The sequence below is a fragment of the Gymnoscopelus microlampas genome (assembly GCF_963454915.1).
Source record: "Gymnoscopelus microlampas genome assembly, chromosome: 16".
Classification (NCBI taxonomy): Eukaryota; Metazoa; Chordata; class Actinopteri; order Myctophiformes; family Myctophidae; genus Gymnoscopelus; species Gymnoscopelus microlampas.
In genome coordinates, this window is record NC_139953.1 from 45,752,199 (window position 1) to 45,775,300 (window position 23,102).

The 23,102-nt window shown below is 40.6% G+C and overlaps 2 protein-coding genes across 2 annotated transcripts; both read left to right on the forward strand.

Annotated features, from left to right (window-relative positions):
* Positions 1 to 927: 927 nt before the first annotated feature.
* On the forward strand, positions 928 to 8,373 carry LOC311063026 (deoxyribonuclease-1-like; the record flags this gene model as incomplete). The annotated part of the gene is made up of 7 exons (XM_084082242.1): positions 928 to 971; positions 1,544 to 1,624; positions 3,758 to 3,852; positions 6,196 to 6,329; positions 6,585 to 6,757; positions 7,183 to 7,282; positions 8,323 to 8,373. The coding sequence occupies 7 exons, from the start codon at positions 928 to 930 to the stop codon at positions 8,371 to 8,373; spliced, it is 678 nt and encodes a 225-aa protein (XP_083938368.1).
* A 1,381-nt stretch (positions 8,374 to 9,754) lies between these two features.
* On the forward strand, positions 9,755 to 21,629 carry LOC311063702 (deoxyribonuclease-1-like). Its single transcript, XM_084083248.1, has 9 exons — positions 9,755 to 9,953; positions 11,107 to 11,314; positions 12,287 to 12,384; positions 13,054 to 13,158; positions 13,828 to 13,949; positions 17,175 to 17,308; positions 19,444 to 19,610; positions 19,806 to 19,917; positions 21,270 to 21,629. The coding sequence occupies exons 2-9, from the start codon at positions 11,108 to 11,110 to the stop codon at positions 21,318 to 21,320; spliced, it is 996 nt and encodes a 331-aa protein (XP_083939374.1). The 5' UTR covers positions 9,755 to 9,953; position 11,107; the 3' UTR covers positions 21,321 to 21,629.
* Positions 21,630 to 23,102: the final 1,473 nt, after the last annotated feature.

Sequence of the window (23,102 nt, forward strand, 5' to 3'; positions counted from 1 at the left end):
CATAAGTTAACCAGAAAATGGATTGGAGTCAAAATCTTCGGAAAATGATATCTCCTGGTGCTTAGAAGGTAAAAAAAAAAAAAAATTGGAAAAAAAATTTTTTGATTTTTTTTTTTTTTTTTTTTAAACCGTATATATACGGGTTTGGCACTCCGTGTAAGTATTGCAAAAAACGTATATATACGGTTTTTTAAAATATTTAGGTATTCAAAAGTAATGTTTTTTGTATCAATGAATTGCTGTATTGATAATGCAGTTAATTAATAACTCTCTGAAACCACCTACTGACTGGCTTTTAGAATGCCTGTTAAGAAATACAGTCAAATCAACAGTACCATTTTCGGAAATAACGTTATGTCATCATGTGGTGGTTGGTATAACAATCGTTTGGTATGTCCATTTTTGATTCTAACTCGTAGCGCGACTAGCGAGACTAAACTAATTGATTGGCATTATGTGGGGAAGAAAAACAATGCAGCGCCAACCGGAACACCAATTAAACCGGATCACACTGCTAGTTTTAGAATGAATACCAGGCTTTCCTCGGTGGGGGAAAGCCTAGTGACGCGAGGTAAACACAACAGCATGGCCATGTTCTGATACAGCTGTGTGTGTGTGTTCAAGGGCGCCGATTTTGTACCAAATTAACCGCATTATGGTAACAAACCCCCCCCCAAAAAGCTAACAAACCCGGAAAATAAGTCTAAGTAAATTTTCTCGCTCTACGCGCAGCGAGCGTGCGTTGCGCAACCAAAAACGCGGACATAAATCGGCGCCCTTGTGTGTGTGCGTGTGTGACTGTGTATCTATTTCGACCTCACTCTCACCGTAACAATGAATGATGCCCTCATCTTATACTTATTATCGAGACCAAATACCAACATAGTCATGCCCACATGACCCGAGGAGGTGGTCCCACCTTTAACCATGCCCGGTGAGAGCGGCTCCGCCTCTTTGCAGAGACCTGCACGGTAGGTTGAGTATCTGTTTGATATATGCCAGCCTAATATTGAATAAAACTGCTTTTCTTTTTTTGCTGGTAGTTCTCACACTCGCTGCTTGAGTAAGCAGTGTACGGGTTGAGTAAACCGTAGTGACGGTCAGAGTGAGGTAAATAGATCGTAAGTTATGACTATGGATCTATGAGACCGAACGATGACCGTCACTATCTGGGTGCAATACGTTAGTCCGACAGCGCATTCCTCCGACAGCGCAGTGCTCCGACATTAAACAGTAAACCCGAACCAAACCCGCACCCTAACCATTCCCTAACCGCACGCGGATGCCACATAGTCGGAGAAAAGGTCTGTCGGATTAACGCATGCCTCCCCACTATCTCCTGTCGCTCGGAACGTTCTGAGGCGTTCGAGGCTGGAGGCGGAGCTGCTCTCACCGGGCATAGTTAAAGGTGAGACCGTCTCCTCGGGTCATGTGGGCAAGATGAGGGCATCATTCATTGTTATGACCGTATTGACGGTCATTGTTCGGTCTCATACTAGATCCATAGTTATAGTCATAACTTACGTTGTGTGTCCCTCTCCAGAACAGGTCCACGGTATGATTTCATCCCCAGTGGTCAACTGGGCGTAGACAGCCACAAGGAACGATACGTCTACCTCTACAGGTACAGTAAATCACATACATCACACTCATGAATGGACCTGCACAGGGGTCATCGGCATGCTGGCTTGGGGTGGACATTCTTTTGTTTTCTTTTTTAAGATATTTTTTGGCTTTTTCTGCCTTTATTTGATAGTATACAGTAGACTGAAAGGAAATGGGGAGAGAGAGATGGGGAGTGACACGCAGCTAAGGTCATCGGAATCGGGATTTGAACCAAGGGGCAAGGCTGAGATATGTACGATGAGGCCGACAAAATGGCCAGAGTGGCGCTGTTTTACCCTGCGCCGACCTGTGAGTTCAGAAAGAATTTATTTTAGCGCAAGTGAATGGGTTTTTTGACAAACTTTAGACTAGATTTTCTTACTGTAATAAAAATTGTCATAAATTCTATATGCTTCCAGTCGCTAGTTTAAAGTCTCCTTTCAATCATCAGGATATGCGTTTTGCTAAATTATGGTTCTATTTATTATAAAATTGACGATAAAGTAGGCTATTCTCTAGGAGGGGCGGGATGATTTGATTGACACGCTAAACAACCAATAGCATTCATTCCCCGCCCCCCGCTCTTGATTGACAAGTTACCCAACCAATAATGGTCTGAACTCATTCTGACGCGTATTGAAAGATGGCGGACCTACAGTCTTGCAGCAAAGGCTTCGTTTTCGGTCTGTAGAAAGCAGCGGAGGGGGTTTGTCCATCTCATTTATACAGTCTATGATTTGAACCCACGAAATGCTGTCAGGCTGCATTAGCAGCCTAGGTGATTATATATGAGTAGACTGACATGACTAACAACAAAGAGCTAGCCCTAAATGACCTATGCAGGTCTGTAACTCTCAAATGGAACCAAATGGACCCATAGGGTCCATTTGAGACTGGGTCTTATGATCAAAATAAGTTATAATAAATGTATAAAAAACAAAAAATCTAGGATAAAAACAAAATGCCTAGGATAAAGTTACTGACACTTATGAAGCCAGAATCTATAGGAAGCCTTGGCCTTCCCAATCACCAATATTATTTTTGGTCAGCCCAACTACGAAATGTAGTGTCATGGACGTTGGGAAGACAAGACTCACAATGGTTTCAATTAGAAGCGCAATTTATTGATCCATTACCATTGGACTCTCTCATATTTATAAAACAATTCAACAAAAATAAGAAACATAGGTAACTGTTTCATTGTTCTTAACACACTTCGTGCTTGGAAGGATTGTTCAAAAAAACTTGGCATCATTAATTATACTTCCATTTACTCTCCTATCTATCGCAATCCTGATCTAGATAAACATCTAACCTCAGTTAATATACAGAGGTGGGCACAGTTGGGGATAAGTCAATTCAAAGACCTGTTTCATACAAATATGCAGTTAAAATCATTTATAGAATTAAGAACAGAATATGGCATCCCAAATACTGACTTCTTTAAATACTTACAAATGCGAAATATCATACATTCACTTAGAAGAGAAAATAAATTAAGACTAGAATTATATGAAATAGAAGAAACATTAATGTTATCGACCACAATTAAAGGTAAAATTAGTGAATTGTATGACATCTTTTCCAAAGACTGTCACTCATCTTTTTTGCCTTTGTTGAGGATTTGGGAAACAGATTTAACAATGACATTTGAGGAAAACACCTGGTTAAATATTTGTGATAGAATACATTTCCCATTTACAAGTAACAAAATCAAAGAAGCCAATTACAAATTCATTTTTTTCATCAAATTCATTTTTCTTTATTATTACTGTTTTGTTTTTATTTCACTTTGTTTGTTAGTGGGGTGGGGGGGGACTAAGGAATGGGATGATTGTGGAATGTTGTGGGGCAAGTAGTTACTGTACCCTGCAATTTCTCAAATAAAAAGAAATTGAAAAGAAAAAAAAAAAATCTAAAACTTTCCACGGACAAGGCCAAGTCTTGCCACGGACACATTTGTCCGTGTACGGACATATTGATGACCCCTGGACCTGCATGATGATGACATCACCACCATGACATCACATTAACCACCATACTTTCTGTTTTATTAAATCATTTGCATATCTATTGACTATTAATAATCCTAACCTAGTGTTGTTTAGTTTTAATGAAGAGCTTAATGTGGGCCTCTTTTCCATGTCCTTAGAACCACCACAGTGCGTGTATTTCGCAGCTACCAGTACCCTAATCAGACTGCCTTCAGCAGACCACCGTTTGTTGCCAGGTTCAAGAACACTTTAGGTAAGCTGCCTGTGATCAATTGTATACTGTGTGTGTGTGTGTGTGTGTGTGTGTGTGTGTGTGTGTGTGTGTGTGTGTGTGTGTGTGTGTGTGTGTGTGTGTGTGTGTGTGTGTTATTTATTAGTTATTGAGTTATGCAAGTTATTTGTCATATCTGACCTGTGCACCTTTTGTTTACGAAGACAGACACATTTTTATTAATACATGTTCAGCGTACGACGCAGTAATTCATTAATTCGGCCTAGTTCATCGCAATTATTTGAGCGACAATTAATCGTCAAGTAAAATGTCATAATCGTGACAGTCCTAAAGAGGTTCCTACTTTGAGTCGTCTTCATCAGCCGTCTTCAGGGGAAACCCCCGAGAAGGACAAGGTCTTCGGCCGTTCGACCGTGCGGATCAAGTCGTCGTCGGAATCCCCCATGAAGACAAACCCATGGATAGAGAGAGATCTCCAGATCTCGTTCTCTAGGGCAGGGCAACCTCGGATGAGCCTTCCAGCGGGCGTCTCCCGCCATCTTCATCCTCCGTACATCTGGTTGGCTTCGCCAGTACTTTACATCTCTCTGGTTAGCTTCACCAGTACTTTATTAGAGGTGGATGGTCTGGGAGGGTGTTAGGTGAGAACCTCAGTCTTCTGGGCATCTACGATGCAGATGTCATCTGCATCGTCATATGTATGTGTGTGGGGGTGTATGGGTGGGGGTGTGTGTGTGTGGGGTGTGTTTGTGTGTGTGTGTTTATAAAATAAAATAAAAAGACTACATTAGAGAGTCATCTCCTAGTTGTAGTAGTGAATCCCAGTTCTTGCTCCCCTCCTTCACTGATGTCACGCTTATAATGAAGAGATGGGGGGAGATGTGTCCCCTGCAACACCTCTGCCAGAGAAAGAAAGAAAGAAAGAAAGAAAGAAAGAAAGATTAATTCAAATCAAATTGCCTAACTATATAGGCTATAGGGCTTAAGTGGTATGTTTTGTAATAATAATCCAAATCTACAAAGTAACTAGTAAAACCAAAGTTTTAAAAAAGTAAAAGCTCCTCAAAATTGTACAGTACTTGAGTACATTTACTTAGTTACTTTACACCACTGTCTAGGCCTGCATAGCCTGTCTTAGCATCACAATCAAACACAGCTCAACAATACAACAGATTCACTTCACATCACATCAAACAACACAACAATGCTTCATCCTGACTAGTTGCTTTGCCAAGTAAAATAAAAGTGAAATTAAACACAAATTCTATCAACTCCTTTAATGCTAAGCCGCTAATTAGCTATGCTAAGTTACCTGCAGAAACTCACCTCAGTTTTGGTCAGATAGAGATAATGCACTTCTGTTTCCAATGTCTTGTTGTCACAAGTGTGTTTTAGCAGCTTTCACCACTCTGGTAAGGACTGACAACTCTACTCAACATTCATGTGGAGTAACGTTGCATTTTGAGTTGTTTATTTTGATCATTTACTTAAAAACATTGCAGAGCTTGTAACAAACTGTGTGTGTGTCTGTCTGTGTGTGTGTGGGGGGGGGGCAGGGCTGACAATTGGAGGACTTATAAAGCCCGCCCCTCCCCTCCCCTCCCCTCCCTCCCTCCCTCCCCTCCCTCACCTCCCTCCCTCCCTCCCTGCTTCCTAGGGAGTGTGCACTTTGCAGATTATTACATTATAAAACATACATTAACAACTTTTGCCCTATTTTATACATAGGCTATTTGAAAATTGCCGATCTGCAGCCTCATGGTGGCGCTATAACAAGCCGATTTGCGTTTTTACCTATAACTGCAACGAACTGTGTTAAACTTTGTATGTGTGCACTCCCTAGAAGCCAAGGAAAAACCTTTGCCCTGCATTTTTCACATCTGCCTCTTATAGCGCCAGAGGCCGACTTATGTAAAATACATTTTTGGATATTAAGCCTTCAGGTTTTATCAAAGTTTCACACAAATCGGTACACATGATCTCTATAGTCATGTGATCAAGATGGATCTGTTTGATTTTTCATATTTCATCCTGATTGGCTAAGATTGACATCTAAAGTTCAAGGGATTGAGGCAAAGGGTTGGGGGAGGGGTGATTCAAAACAATGGTAAGTAACCACGTAAATTCTTCCCGGACCAGGGGAGGGCCATGCACAAATATTCAGGCTTCAGTTTAAAGTCCTATGTTGCCTTGCCTAAAACAAAAAGAAAGGCACAATGTCAGGAGGAGAGTATTTCAACAAACACAAGCTCGCCTCGCTGGTGTGCTCACCTGTCTGACGGCCCAGTGAGACTCTGCAATACATAATTAATAACATTATTAGACAAAATAATGTTATACCCGCCCCCCATTCTTGTCTCCTAGGTGGGCAGGCCTTTGACTACACGTTTATCCCCCTGCACTCCACTCCAGATGCCACACCTGCCAGGCGCACTGTACAGGAGCTTAATTCTCTGGATGATGTGGTGGCTCAACTACCTAAATGGAGAAATGGCAACGTAAATCTCCACTCACACACACACACACACGCACACGCACAGCACAATTCATGGCTTCACAAAGAATATTGTGAAAGCATGACATTTCCCTTGGATGATCTTAACAGTAGTAACATTCTTCTTGTGTGCAGTGAGAATACGTTCCTTGGACATAACATCTCTGATGATCTCACAGATGACAAAGATATATCCATAGACAACGTTGCAAACTGTATGTCCTATATGCTCTATCTATCTGTGTCATCTTCATAACAGAACGTACTGCTACTGGGTGACTTCAACGCAGGCTGTGACTATGTCAGAAACAATGGGAGAACCAATGAATTCAACAGTATCAGTCTCTGGCAAACGACTACTATCTTCAGCGTGCTGATTGGTCACAATGTTGCCACTAATGTGGGAGCTATGAGACCCTGTCCCTACGACAGGTAGATAGGCACACACACGCACACGCACGCACGCGCATGCGCACACTCACACTCACACTCACACTCACACACACACACACACAATTATACTGTTGAGTACATACATACATAGTAGGGGTGTGCCGATATATCGTCCCACTATATATCGCGATACGTTTTCGTGACGATATGTATCGTTTTGGCATTTGAAAAAATAAATATATATATATTTTTTGTACTTTTTATTTTTTGGCAATAATGATAATGCAAAAACAGAAGTATTTGTTTGCATTTGCTTTTTTTCCCCCACATATATTTGAATAATAAAAAAGTGCCATATATTGTATCGTATCGATATCGTGAGCCCAATATCGTGTATCGTATCATGAAATTAGTCGGCACACCCCTAATACATAAATTGAAAATAAATCTCTCTGTATTTCTAGGATTGTGGTAACCACCAACATGAACCGGAATGTTGTGGCTGGCACTGCTCAAGTCTTTAACTTCCAACTACAGCTGGGCCTCCCCGCTGGGGTACAAGATGTAAGTGTTTTTTTTTTTTAAGGGATGGTCTTAATAAAATAAACATTGTATACCTGATCAACAGTGGTGGAAGAAGTACTCACATGTGTAACTTAAGTAAAGGTATGAATACTCCAATGTGGATATACTTGTTTTGTATTCACTCCACAAAAAAAAGAAAGAAAAGAGAAGCAAAGTAATGAAAACATATGAATATTTGTGTTCAGATCCTACATACTGCATAAATGCAGTCCACTTCGTTAAATGCAAAAAAATCCACTTCATGAGTAACCTGCACTTGGCATTTACAGCATGCTATACTTCTGTCTGAGCACATATTATGTGACACTGTATGTAACAGTCGGCTATATGATGAATTTAATAATAATAATTGTACAAAATCCACCCCCTCTCAAGCTGAGAGTGGGTGGAATGGAGTTCACAAACTGATCATGTCACTTAGTGGTGGGCGGGGCCCAATCTGAGTCTAGTTTGGTTCAGCTGGGGTGGGCCTATATAGGCTCAGGTTGAACCCTCGGACCAACATTTGTCTGAAGGGTAGAGATTCACTGCAGGAAACCCACGGCTATGTGAGCACTTCCGATGCATTATAAGTAAGTTTGTTTTCTGTTTATTAGACTTTATGTTCCTTGGTTTATTTGCTCGATGGACATGTATGCCGGTCTGTTTATGCTTTCTGTTTGTTTAAGTTACTGATTGTTTCTGTCTTTCACTCCTATTTAGTTAAATCATCACCACCACCTTATTATCATCATCATCACATGTGTTGTACACAGACTGGCAATAAAACACTTTGAACTCTCGAATCCTGGTCTGGTCCAAATGCTCTTGTCGGCATACTGGTGTCGGGGTGTATAAGTTAGCCATGCAGTGAACTCTCTACCAAAGCCATTTTAAAGACATTTTACAATAATTATTATGAGTTTTTACATCCTCTGAAAGTGAAGTACACATGAAAAATATTTGGTTGGACATGTATGCAACAAAACCAATGCATAAAAACAGCATAAAAATACGTATACTTTATATCTTTCCCACAGCCAACTGATGTCAGCGACCATTTCCCTGTGGAGGTGCAGCTGAATCCCTGAGCCCACCACAACCAATCAAAACCCTGAGCCCAGCTACAACAACCAATCAACACCCTGAGCCCAGCTACCACAGCCAATCAACACCCTGAGCCCAGCTACCACAACCAATCAACACCCTGAGCCCAGCTACCACAACCAATCAACACCCTGAGCCCAGCTACCACAACCAATCAACACCCTGAGCCCATCTACAACATCCAATCAACACCCAGAGCCCAGCTACAACAACCAATCAACACCCTGAGCCCAGCTACAACATCCAATCAACACCCAGAGCCCAGCTACAACAACCAATCAACACCCAGAGCCCAGCTACAACAACCAATAAACACCCTTCACTGAATTTGAAGTGATTGTGGTCTCTTCAGTTAGTCCATGAGCCAGACAAGATTTCATTATCGAAAGAGTGGGCAAAACCATACCTATATTAAATTGTTCATAGGGTCAATACGAGTAAATAAATATATGATAACCTCTCCACAGGAGTAGCTTTTTCATGGTTATCACACATTTTGTTATTTTCCCCATACGTACATGACAGGTGAAACAATGACAACATTTTAAAAAGAGTTATCATAATGAAACTTCCTGAGTTGATTACTTACATGAAGACAATCATTTATCGTATTACAAGTTTTCTGAATTTGTACATTTAAATATGCAAATTCATTCAAGTGATGAAAGTAACTAAGTAAATTTACTTAAGTACTGTACTATTTTGAGGTATTTGTACTTTACTTGAGTATTACCAATTTCCAATACTTTTACTTCTACTCCAGTACATCTCAGAGGCAAATATTGCACTTTTACTCCACTACAATGATTTGAAAACTTTAGTTACTTTTCAGATATAAATGATCATATTATGAAACATACATTAACCACTTTAGCCCTATTTTATACATAGGCCATTTGAAAATAGCCGATCTACAAGCTCACAACGCCTCGCAGCGCGAGGCGTTGTGAGCTTGTAGATCTGCTATTTTTGGCTAAAGTTCTCCTCAGAAAAGGGATGCTAGGGTTCAAGTGGTTAATGTAAAAAGAAAAAATCATATCACATAAAGAATTGGCGGACCCCCTGTTGTAACTCTGAGGACCCCCTAGGGGTCCCGGACCCCCTGTTATAGCCTGCTATAGGGAGACAAGAAAGATCAGTCATTCAAGTGATGAAACTCACATTGAAGTGATGAAACTCACAAAGCGATGAGGGAGGACTCTTGGGTGGGCGTAGAAAGGTGTCATTTCACAAAGTATGGACACCCATAAGGGGAGGGAACTGTGTCAGGATAGGTCGAGGAGTTAGAGGGAGGGTTAACTAAAATCGTCCCTAAAAAGGACCCACACAGTGAAAAAGCAGGTTCTTATGCGCTGAAGAAGGACGCCTGAATATCTATTACGAGTAGCCGTAGATATAATACTTAGTTGATATAGCTCCTTGGAACTTAGATTATAGATAAGGTTTTATCAGGGGACTGCTCCAGTGTACTAGAGAGGGTTTAAAACCCCTGAACTCCTATTTTTAAATTGTATTCAGGGCGAGGAGAAGACTACTCAACATCATCTGCTCCAAAAGACAACAGGTAAAATAATAAGGTATAAGGAAGGTACAATTATTTAGAGGAGAATAAAATTGTATTTTTTACAACTTATTTTAATCCATTACTAGAACTTTCATATTTTCCACTGGGACTTTAAAGGTAGGTAGTGATATATTTTGGTAAAATATTTGTTTTTGTTAAAAAGGTTAAAGTACTATATTCTGATTAATCATTGCTACAGAGTGTTTGTTCGGTCACAGGGGTCTCTCCAGCTCTTAAGTAAACAGAATAAAGTACATTTTCAGGTAGGTGACAACATTTAAGCCAATGAGGAGAGAGCACTGAAAATGCTTTTTCTGTTTAATAAAGAGCTGGAGAGACATGGGAGAGACTCCTTTTACTGAACAAACACGATAGGAATGAGTACTATCACAATATAGAGATATTTAACACTTATTTTAACCAAAGTAAATCACTTACCCAATCTTTAAACCTTTCATTGGGACCTACATTTTCTTAAATAGCTGCTTAAACAAATAAACAATCTATATAAAATATCTAAACTACCTAAAAGTGCTAAAATAGCTCGAGTGCAAACTGCATTTTACCGTACACAGTCAGTGTTCATTTATACATTTGTAACTCTGAGAGTGTAATAAATCGACCAGTAAGGGTCCATTTGGTTATACACGCAAACTTTCAGAGTTAAAAGAAAAAATGTACTGTGTAGCTGCTCACGGTGGCGGACCTGTACGCGACCTGTGCCTCAGCCATCGGCCGAGGGCGCCCGGACCTCTAGTTTTATGCTATTTGAAAATAGCCTATCTACAAGCTGACAACGCATCGGCGCGCATTGTGAGCTTGTAGATCTGCTATTTTCAAACATTTTAGTACTTTTATTTTTGGTACTTTAAGTACATTTTGATATGAATACTTTTGTACTTTTACTCACGTACATTTTGAATTCCGGACTTTTACTTGTAACGGAGTACTTCTACATTGCAGTATTGATACTTTTACTTAAGTAACACATTTTTTTTTTTTTTTTTTTCGTGGTGTTCTTTTTTGTATTGTCTGTAACACTGTACTGTCTTTAAAAATGAAATAAAAAAAGATATTAATAATAAAAAGTAACACATTTGAGTACTTTTTCCACCACTGCTCTTAACCTGACCTTATCCCTCCTCAACCCCAGGATGCGTTTAGTGTGTTGTCTGGTCCTCTTGCTGGGTGGGTTGCAGCTGGCCTGTGCTCTACCTGCTCCTCCTGCTCCTCCTGCTCCTCTGCTCAGGGTGGCAGCCTGGAACCTCAAGAATTTTGGTCCGAGTAAGGCCAATCTTCCAGGTGTTCCCAGAAGTCCTCCAACTCTCCAAAAAGCCATCATCCTGAATTACATCGCCATGGTATGAAACACTGCAGACTTTATTCACAGGGACGTGCACAGATAGACTCTAGGTGGCGCTAGAGCACCTGCCCTTTGCCCTCTTGACCAGAAGTGCCCTTTTTTCCCCAGTTTACAGCAGGGGTCTTCAACAGGGGGTCCGGGACCCCTAGGGGGTCCTCAGAGTTACTACAGGGGGTCCGCCACAAATCTTTATGTGATATGATTTTTCTTTTTACCATAACCACTCGAAACCTAGCATCCCTTTTCTGAGGAGAACTTTAGCCAAAAATAGCAGATCTACAAGCCCACAACGCCTCGCGCTGCGAGGCGTTGTGGGCTTGTAGATCGGCTATTTTTGGCAAAGAGGTATAGGTGTAGAGGGAAAAAAAGAGCAGACCAAGTAAACAAAAAGTATAATTTACTTGAGCACCTGCCCCTCAAAATGTCTGTGCACGCCACTGTTTATTCACATAGTTTCTCTGTGTAATCGCATGTAAATAATCGACCTGATACAAACAACCTGGTTGCTGTGTATGTTAATCACATAAAATGTGTATGTTTAAGTTGCAAACATATTTGTATTAAGCTTAATGTTGACACTATCTTAAAGAGGCACTATGTGACTTTTTTAATGACTAAAATGGAATTTTGTCCAATATACGTATAAGGTAGCGTATGTTAATACAATTTAACTCACATTTAGATGGTGTCAAAAAAGGTCATGTCTCACCTAGACACCGGATCTGACACGAATTTTGAGCTGATGGAGCAAGCAGGCCGGCACTATTAGCTCAATGGTAAAACTTTCAGATCTGGGGGGTAGAAGGGCACATTTTTTAAAAATCTTTTATAACTATTATACCGTTCAATTGAAAAAGCAGAGGCCATATTGTTGCTTTTCCTTTAATTTACTCAATTGTACATTTCAGTACAGAATGAACTTGTTTGTCGTTACAGGAAAAAAAAAGTGTCAATATTTCCTGTTTTGTAGATTGTCCGTCGCTATGACATCATTGTGATCCAGGAGGTCAGAGAGCCTGATGCTCGCCTGCCTGTAATCTATGCACTGTTGGACGCGGTCAACAACCTGTAAGACCTTCCAGTGATTTTACATTGTTTTCAAGCCATTTCTAGTTTTCGTTAGCACAAGTTTTTTTTTGCCTCTTTCTTACGTAATATTTGACAATTTGGTATAAAAAAGGTCTTAAAGGTCATTACATTTTAACTTAGTGTAACTTCCAAGTTACTTTCAGCAAATTTAGCTAAATAATATACATTAACCACCTATACTGTTTTATACTTCGGATATTTGAACATAACAGATCTACAATTGTGTGTGTATGTGTGTAACTGTGCGTATAGTGTGTATACAGTAGTTTCAATGTACAGATTATTATAATTTTAATTGCTGTTAACTTTTTCTGTCTCATACGTCTTTGACCCACATAAAAAATGTACTGTAACGACTGACCAAGCCAACACACAAGAGATAATTGATTTTTTTGAAAATATTTCACTGTTTAGACTCATGATATATTCTTGGTTTACCTATGATCCTAAATTACTATTTCTTGCATTTGATGTATTATCTCGGGTTTACCTTGATTCATGTAAAATGTGTACGTGTGCGTGCGTGCGTGCGTGCGTGCGCGCGTGTGTGTGTGTGTGTGTGTGTGTGTGTGTGTGTGTGTGTGTGTGTGTGTGTGTGTGTGTGTGTGTGTGTGTGTGTGTGTGTGTGTGTGTCTACTGTATATCCAGAGCAGGTCCACAGTATAAATTCATCAACAGCCGTCAACTGGGTCCAAACATGAACGAGGGACTGGGTCCAGACCGCCACATGGAACGATACGTCTACCTGTTCAAGTACAGTAAATCACATACATCGCCCTTATGAATGGACCTGCACAGGCCATGCTGCTGGCTTGTGGTGGACATTTTTGCCAAAATGATATGTTCACCATGGACACACATGGGTAGACTAACATGACTAACAACAAAGAGCTAGCCCTAAATGCCCTTACATGTGACCATTACAAGTCTGTAACTCAAATGTACACTTGTACACTCTTATGTGGGTCTTTAGGAGTCCTAGTGAACTCCTAATGTGCCATACACATTGTCATATTAAATCAGTGTCATACATATCCTGAAGAAAACCTGGAGACTGACATTCAGTAATTAGGTCTTATGATCAAAATAAGAACGTTATAATGTTATATATAAAAAATAAAAAAAATCTAGAATTTCCCACGGACGAGGCCAAGTCTTGCCACGGACACATTGATAACCCCTGGACCTGCATGATGATGACATCACCACCAGGACATCACCGTGAACCCATGACATCACAATAACCACCATACTGTACTTTCTGTTTTATTAAATGATTTACTTCTCTATTGACCATAACGAGCATCATTTCGGTTTAATTACATTATTTGCATCTCTATCTCATGACTATAATCCTATTAAACCTAATGTTGTTTAGTTTTAATGAAGGGCTTAATTTGTGCCTCTTTTCCATGTTGTTAGTACAGACACAGTGCGTGTTGTTATCAACCACCACTACCCTAATCAACCAGAAACCATCAACCAACGCTACCCGCCCACCTTCATCAGACCACCGTTTATTGCCAGGTTCCAGAACACCGCTGGTAAGCTGCCTGAGATCAATTGTATGCTGTGTGTGGACATTTAGCTTGTCATCACTTTTAATGTTTTAGAGTTCAGATTTATGGTCGGGATTATAAATAGAGTTAGGTTCCTATCTCCCCTACCTTAAGGTAGTCTCTCTCTCTCTCTCTCGCTCTCTCTCTCTCTCTCCTCCACTACTTCTCTGAGGCAAATATTGTTCTATTACTCCACTACAATTATTTGAAAACTTTAGTTACAAGCTCACAACACATCGCAATGCAATGTGACGCGTTGTGAGCCTGTAGATTGCAGAGTCCAATATTATAATATACTGTACATGGCCCCACAGTAAATCGATTGCAGAACAAAGTACAGTATGAATGGAATAAATGAGTATGCAGTGCCTCTTACCAGTACCAAAAACCCAAGGCCCAAAAAGGTTCCCTGCATTTACCCCTGTTTAAATACCTTATGAACATGACCTTTTCCCCACATAACCCTCCCGCATGTTTACTTAATCATAATCAATCACATTATTCATGACACATCTATGACACTTTTACACATCTATGACACCCTGGCCTGATGATTTATTAGGCCAGGGTGATTCTGGGCCAATTTGCCTTTTTGATCCTAGTGAGAACTTCATCTGGTTTTGTTTATAAGGATAATTGACCACATCTGTGTTTTTGCTGATGCTGCAACATTGTTTTCTTGCTAATGGGGCATTCTGTTTTGTTCCTGAACCTAACAGAGCTGGGGTTCAGGAAGTCACAGTCCAGAGTTAACCTCAATACATTGGCTTTGGACTATGTGAGGGCATGTAGCTATGGACTATCATGATCATGCATGTCTTCTTAAAACAACAGTATAAATGTAATATTAAATAACTCAACTTATTCTCTACTTTTAACCAAGAACTATTTGTATTGAAAACTATTCATTTGATTCTGTTATTCAGCTCTAAAGTGTCAAAATGTCATTCAGTGTAACTGTCCTTGCAAAAATGTTAATGACTATCCTTTTTTTTTTTTTAATTCATCCTTAAAAATGAATGAACATCCATGGCATAATTGTGCTAGTGTTCACAACAACAACACATGGGTGATATATCATATCTAAAAAGTATTTAAACATTTGATATTTCATTTAGGTGGCCAATTAAGGCATTGCCTATTAAATATGTTTGTGAGATTTACCATCGTTCAGTGCAATGCTTTTATCATTCAGCGTAACAAAGGTTTCACGACAGTAGTTTTGTTATACCTTGTTTTACCTTGGAAAATAATAGTAAAATAACTGAAATAAATATAAAACAAAACCCAAACATAACAAAACAGCAGTGGCAGTCATAGTCTACAAAAGAAACAAATGATAAACATTAATACACTGTAAAACAGATCTATTATATACAAACAAAATAATGACAATTACCTCTGGCTGACTATTGCACACAACCCATGTGGAAGGCACAACACAGGAGAGCAGAGTCACTAGGGAGCAGGGCCTTAAGTGTGACAAACAAAGGGTCAGCCTCAAGCAGGTAAAATATACATGTACTTTCACCTATTATCTACAATATACACCTACCCGGGGCATTGCACAGAGCAGAGGCAACCTGCTACATCAGGGATTGAAGAGGGAGAATTTGCTACCAAACAATTTGGAAAACAGGAAGTGGGAGGGGCTGTGGCATGTATATCTCCACAGTAGCCTAGGAGGGACATTTCCTGACTGGCTACATTAGGAATCGGTTTAATGATAGACTTATACCAAATGGAATGTCATATTGTAAAGTTTCCTTGAACCCAGGTGCAAACACGGAGACAGACAGGATGGAGTTGCAGTTATAGAATATAGATTTATTTAGATACTGTTTGAGTGGAGCTGAATGCAGCAATGGTGGATCAGGTCACAGCAGTGATGGCAGTGGCAGACTTCCAGGTTCAGATACTGTAGGAGTGGAGCCGAGTGGAGCATTTGGTAGCCTGATTATCAGCCTGAAGCTGCGTGGAGCTTCAGTCTGACATTGGCTGCTGTGTCGGCGATTACAAGGGGGAGAGGATTACATTTTCCCTAAACCAATCAAGCCGGCTTATTTGTGTATAAAACAATTGCATTTTTACCAATTACCCGAATGCCCCCACCCCCGAGTTAAAATTTGCGATAGATAGAAAGCAATAAATTATTTTTTGAAATTATTATCATTACAAACTAATGAAATAACCCTTGTTGTAAAAAAACAAAGATGTCATTTTTAAAGCTTGTTTATTTTAAGCATTATTTTATTGATGGGCCGAGTACAATCCCAAACTTCATTTGCGAGCATGACCTTATGAGGAAGTTCCGTGGAACAATCGGTCAGTCTGTTGATAGTGGCATTGATTGATAGGACATCTCTGATCGGTTACGTGCATGCTTAAGGTACTTTGTAGCCTGTGTGGAGAGAGGCACTTACGTGCGCTTTCAGGAAACACCCGTAACTTAAGCCAGCCTTCTTAACGGAGCCTTCGTAAGGACCGCACGTAACTCCCTACGCAGGATCTCTTTGGGAAGCGCGGCCATTATCTTTATGATGTAGATGCCTTGCAGTGTACATTTTGCATTTTAGTGTAAGGCTTACACTGAATAAAATGCTAAAATCTATGAAACTGTGTTTAAATTCATCTTTTGATATTTGTTTTCTTAGTAAACAAAATTAAGTTATTGCATTTTAACATAAAATACTGGTGATTTCTGGTGTTACACTTAATGACATTTTGTTACTCTGAACGATGTATCATTACAGCCCACAAATATTGATTAAATGTGATTTCTTCAGCAAGAATAATAATGATTCTATGAACTATTATTGCTAGCAGCAATAATATATCCATATAGCTAGCAGTAATATGCAGTAATTTCTCTTTAGCTATTTTTAAGTCATAAATCTGTGTAAATAAAGCATGTTTTGCAACATCTTATCTTGTTATTGTGTGTAGTTTCTATAACTGAAAAATAGGTAAAAGAGAAAGAATATTGTTGCTAGTAATAATAGTTCATAGGGGCCATCAGTGTGGCGCTGTCCTTGGTGCTGAACTCTGCTCCTGTTCCACTGGCTCACCTTGCTGGTGTGCTCACCTGTCTGACAAGACTCCACAATACAGTACAAAATGTATAACATTATTAGACAAAATGAGTTATCTAACACCTTCTCCTCTCTCTCCATATCCCCCCCCCCTCCCCCACCCATTCTTGTCTCCTAGGTCGGCAGGCCTTTGACTACACATTTATCGCCTTGCACGCCATTCCAGATGACACACCTGCCAGGGGCACCGTAAAGGAGCTTAATTTCCTGGTTGATGTGGTGGATCATGTCAAACGATATCTTAATGTCAAAGTAAATCTCCACTCACACACGCTCACACAAACACACACGCACAACACAATTCTAAATGGCCACCTACACTGTGGGTAATTGACTCAAAGACACCCAAAGAATATTGTGAAAACATGACATTTGGCACAAATGTCCCTTAGGTGATCTTAACAGTAGTAACATTCTTGGGGGCACGGTGGCGCAGTCGGTAGCGCTGTCACCTCACAGCTAGAAGGTCCTGGGTTCAATTCCCGCAGGGGACGCTGTGGGCGCTGGGGGCGTGTCCTCTCCTCCACGTCATCAGTGCCCATACCCTTGTTGGCGAAAGGGCCTCTCTGTGTGGAGTTTGCATGTTCTCCCCGTGTCTCCTAGGGTAGGTACCCTCACAAAAACATGCAGTAATCCTGGTCACTATACTGCCTCCCCCTGGCCAGCCGGGGCGCATGATGGAGGGGAAGGGAACTGGTTGGAATAACGTGTTCCTTCCACGCGCTACGTCCAACCAGGGAAACTCCCCCCTGTCAGGTGATAAGAAGGTCAGTTGGCTCTCATGCATTGAAGGAGGCATGAGCTCGGCCCTGGCCTCCCTAGGTTGGCAGAGGGAGTGTAGTGCCCAGGATTACATAGACATTTGGCACTGGGTGTAAAAAATGGGGTTACAAAATCGTGGGACAAAAACTTAAAGAAAAAAAAAAAAAAAGTAGTAACATTCTTCTTAAGTGCAGTGAGATTAAAGACCAAGACCACTTTGGTAGAGGTTTGGGTTGTGTACTTACCTTGCCATGATGTAACAACAAAGGTGGGCAAGAAATCAAAAAATATTTCTCCATTGACTTGAAATTGATCATATAAAATGGACTTACATTGTACAGTGAAGGGCTCAGTAGGAGCCCTTTTATCCTGTAAACAAACTCAAACAAAGCTGATTCAGACTATATAGAACATCAGCAAACCGGATCTGTATCTGGATCTTCAAATAGTAAAATTAATAGGAAGTTGAATTCTTTATTAAAAAAACAAACAGTTCTGGGTATGGTGATGCTCTATACTGTCAGAATGAGCTTTGTTTGCGTTCGTTTACGGGCTAAAAGACCCCGGATCAGAGTGGTCTTGCCGTACAATGTAAGTCAATGAGGAGCATATTTTGAATTATCAATTTCTAGTAAATGGAGCAATTATTTTAGATTTATTGTCCACCTTTGGAGTTACAACATGGCAAGGTAACTTCACAACCCAAACCTCTACCAAAGTGGTCTTGGCCTTTAAGTACTTTAGACATTACATCTCTGATGATCTCACAGATGACAAAGAAATATCCATAGACAACGTTGCAAACTATATGCCCAGGCAAACATATCAATGCAGAAATGTGTTCTTCACCTCTTCAGATATCAAGGTTTCACTTTTTAAAGCATTTTGTACACTGTTGTATAGCCTATACTGCTCATCTGTGGCGTATATACGGACGGGGGTAGCAGCATGCAAAAACGTAAGGTTGTATACAATAATGCTTTGCGGTTACCACTGGTGAGGGTACCAAGATGGCACAGCGCGAGCCATTTTTTTTTACATTTGTGTATTTTGTCATTTGGTATGTGATATGGACCTTAATTGAGTCTGAAATAAAGATTGAATTAACACATCCTACAAGGGGTGCCCAAACAAATCTTAGCGGTTGAATCTCATAAAAGCATAGCCTTGTTCCCAGTCTTTTCAAATCTCTGTGGAGAAAAGCCTGGTAAAGACCTAATGCAGAGAATGTCTATAAGTCCTCCGTTGCATCCACAATCCACTTAAAAAGGAGGTATGGTCATCTACGTCATTTTCACTATCCAGCCATTTCAGCCGGCAGGTTCGTTGCTCTGGGAGGCAAACTGCAGCCGGGAGTTCTGTAGAATACACCTTGAATTGACATTCGTACCAGATGGCCGCCCCAAAACCCCCCAAAAATTAATTTGGTGGCAATGGGAAACGAACACAAGCTACTTGCATGCTAAATGTGAACTTCTAAACACAGTGTGACCATTTGTTTCCCAGCAAAAAAATTATAATTAAGTCACTGAGAACTGTTTTGATACGCCACCTCTATGAATGTATTTATTTTTATAACTGCATGTCCTATTCTGTTCTGTTCTCTCTCTGTGTCTTCATAACAGAACATACTGCTACTGGGTGACTTCAACGCAGGCTGTAACTATGTCAGAAAAAATACCAGAACTGATGAATTCACCAACATCCGTCTCTGGACAGACACTATTAACTTCCATGTGCTGATTGGTCACAATGTTTTCACTAACGTGGGAACTTCCTGTCCCTACGACAGGTAGGCACGCACGCACACACGCACGCACGCGCACCCGCGCTCACGTGCACCCGCGCGCACACACACACACACACACACACACACACACACACACACACACACACACACACACACACACACACACACACACACACATAGTATATCGTAAAGAATGAAAGAAAGGCCACATCTCGTGTCATCTCTCTGTACTTCTAGGATTGTGGCAGACGCCGACATGAACCAACATGTTGTGCCTGGCACTGCTAAAGTCTTCAACTTCGCACTAGAGCCTCCAACAAGCCATCTGCGCCTCCCCAATGGGGTAAATGTAAGTGATTTTTTTTTTTAAGTATTATGTAATCATTGTATACCTGACCAACAGTGGTGGAAGAAGTACTCACATGTGTTACTTAAGTAAAAGTATCAATACTCCTATGTGGATATACTTGGTTTCTATTCACTCCACAAAAAAATAAAGAAAAGAAAAGAAAAGTAATGAAAACATGTGAATATTTGTGTTCAGATCCTACATCTTATAATACAATTGGCATGCGCGGTAATGGGTTTGTCCCGACCAAAAAAAGGGTTTGTCAGTTGCATGTTAGGTTTCGCTTTTGGTTTGCATGTTGCAGTTAGGTTTCGCTTTCGGTTTGCATGCTGCAGTTAGGTTTCGCTTTCGGTTTGTGCGTTGCCAAATCATGTGCGAGAAACAAGCACCGGTGTTGCAATGAACATCTACACGCTCCACTGTCTCTGTCTCCGATGTGCGGGCCAGGCTACTAGACGGGAGGGCCGCGTAGCGGCCCGACCTTCTAGTACTACATAAATGCAGTCCACTTCGTTAAATGCAAATAATCCACTTCATGAGTGAACTGCACTTGGCAATTACAGTATGCTATACGTCTGTCTGAAGACATATTATGTGACAGTGTATGAATGAATGTCTTTATTGCAGACTCAAGGTCCAGATACATACAAATACATACTCCAACAGTGAACATGAATTAAAAACAGTCCTTTAGCCAATGTCTCCTAAGACTAGAAGAAGATCTGGTGCAACTCTTCACAGGGTTATTTATATTGACAATGATGCTGTTCTCAGACTCATCCAAACGGCACATGAATCTGTGCATTAGATTCCTAAGAACAGCTTGTAGAGTATTGACTCTTGCAGCCACAAACATTTCACTTGCACTGCACCATATGGGCCTTTTAAGTTAAATTCTCATTGCATCATTATATGCAACTTGCAGTTTCTGAAAACTAGCTCTCTTATACCTTGACCACAAGTGGGCAGTGTAGAGTGGTGTGCAGTAAGCTCTGAACAGAATGATAAAACTGCTTCAGAGCACATGCTAAACTTACGTGCGAGGATGTTCGCCTGCGCATACATCCTGCGCCACTGTCTGTGAATATCATCATCGTCTGTCATGTGTTCTGTAATAAAATGGCCGAGATACTTGTCTAGAGTATGTCTACAGTATATGACGTATTTAATAATAACGCTGCACATCCCACTGGGAGGAGACCCCGTAGCAAACCAAGGACCAGATGGTTGGATTACATCTCCACACTGGCCTGGGGACGCCTCGCGATCCCTCTGTTGCCCCCGCAACCCGACTCCGGATAAGCGGTTGAAGATGGATGGATGGATAAAGTTATTCATTTTCTTTCCCACAGGCAATTGAAGTCAGCGACCATTTCCCTGTGGAGGTGCAGCTGCAGCCCTGAGCCCAGCTACAACAACCAATCAACACCCAGAGCCCAGCTACCATAACCAATCAACACCCTGAGCCCAGCTACCATAACCAATCAACACCCTGAGCCCAGCTACCATAACCAATCAACACCCTGAGCCCAGCTACCATAACCAATCAACACCCTGAGCCCAGCTACCATAACCAATCAACACCCTGAGCCCAGCTACAACAACCAATCAACACCCAGAGCCCAGCTACCTTAACCAATCAACACCCTTCACTGAGTTGGAATTGATTTTGGTCTTTTCAGTGAGGAAATACTCAATGATCATGATGCAGTGAATTATATGACTAATAAAATGCAATCGAATTAACTGTTGTACCTTTTACTCTCATGTCTGGATTATAGTATGTAAAAATGCTCTTCCTCATGCCCAACAACTGAATGAACTGTCTGTATTTTGGGTCAAATTACACTTAGATTTCAGATATTTAAACTTCTGTACAAACAAAATGGCCACACGCACGCAAGCACGAACGCGCGCACGTGCACACGCATGCATGAACACACACACACACACACACACACACACACACACACACACACACTCACACTCACACGCACTAAAAGTAGTCCAACGCTAACTTCAGGTGGTTGTACAAGGTAACAACAGGATTTAAGCTATATTTTGGTATTTTGCATTCATTTCCATTAGTTTAATTTTTTGTTGTTGTTCAATTCAGTAGTTTCAGTTCATCTCTTAATCCCAGATTGAGTATTTAGTATCCAGAGTGAGTATGGTTGTTTCAGTTAAAATGTTTCGGTTTGTTTCTTTTCATTAGCAGATCGACAAGCATTGTGAGCTTGTCGATCTGCTATTTTCTGCCAAAGCTTTCCCCACAATACTGATGCTGGGGTTTAAGTGGTTAATGCCTCCGATTACAGATCTAGGGTCAGATTGACTTATTTACTGACTCATTTTGAAAAGCCAAACCAGATCCCGAATCAGCAGCCAGGGAATTTTATAAATTCACATACTTTTGTGATATGGCGAAATTATCGTTCTTTTCTTTTTACCTGAGTAGACGTTACAATGACCCCAAACATGTTTGAAAGTGAAATATCCCTTTAAATTGCCATGTGGGGGGGGGGGGGGACATAAGGGGAGGCAACCGTGTCAGGATAGATCGAGGAGTTAGAGGGAGGCCCAAAGGAAGGGATAATGGGCAGAACTAAACTTGTCTCTAAAAAGGGCCTGTACACTGAAAAAGCAGGTTCTTGCGAGCTGAAGGAGGACACCTAAATATCTATCACAAGCTTAGATATAATACTTAGAATAGGAACTTAGGCTCCAGAGTAGTAAAATACTTAGTTGAGCTCCTTGGGACTTAGATTATAGATACAGTTACAAATCAGGCAACTGTTTCAGTGTAGAGCTAGAGAAGGCGACTTATAAGTAGGCGTTTTACCCCTGAACTCCTATTTCCAAATTGTATTCAGGCGAGGAGAAGACTGCTCATCATCTGCTCCTAACGACAACAGGTAAAAGAATAAGGTAAGCAAGGTAAAAGCATTTAGAGGAGAATACGATTTTATTTTTCATTTATTTTATTTTAATCCATTTACTGGAACTTTATTATTTTCCACTGGGACTTTAAACCTCTCTGGCATCGCATTGTGAGCTTGTAGATCTGCTATTTTCACTATTTTTACATTTGTTTGAATTGTATAGGTTTTCTTTGGACATTTTCTACATTTCAATACAGTAATGCGTTGATAATAAGAAGAACATGTACTTTCTCGGCACACATT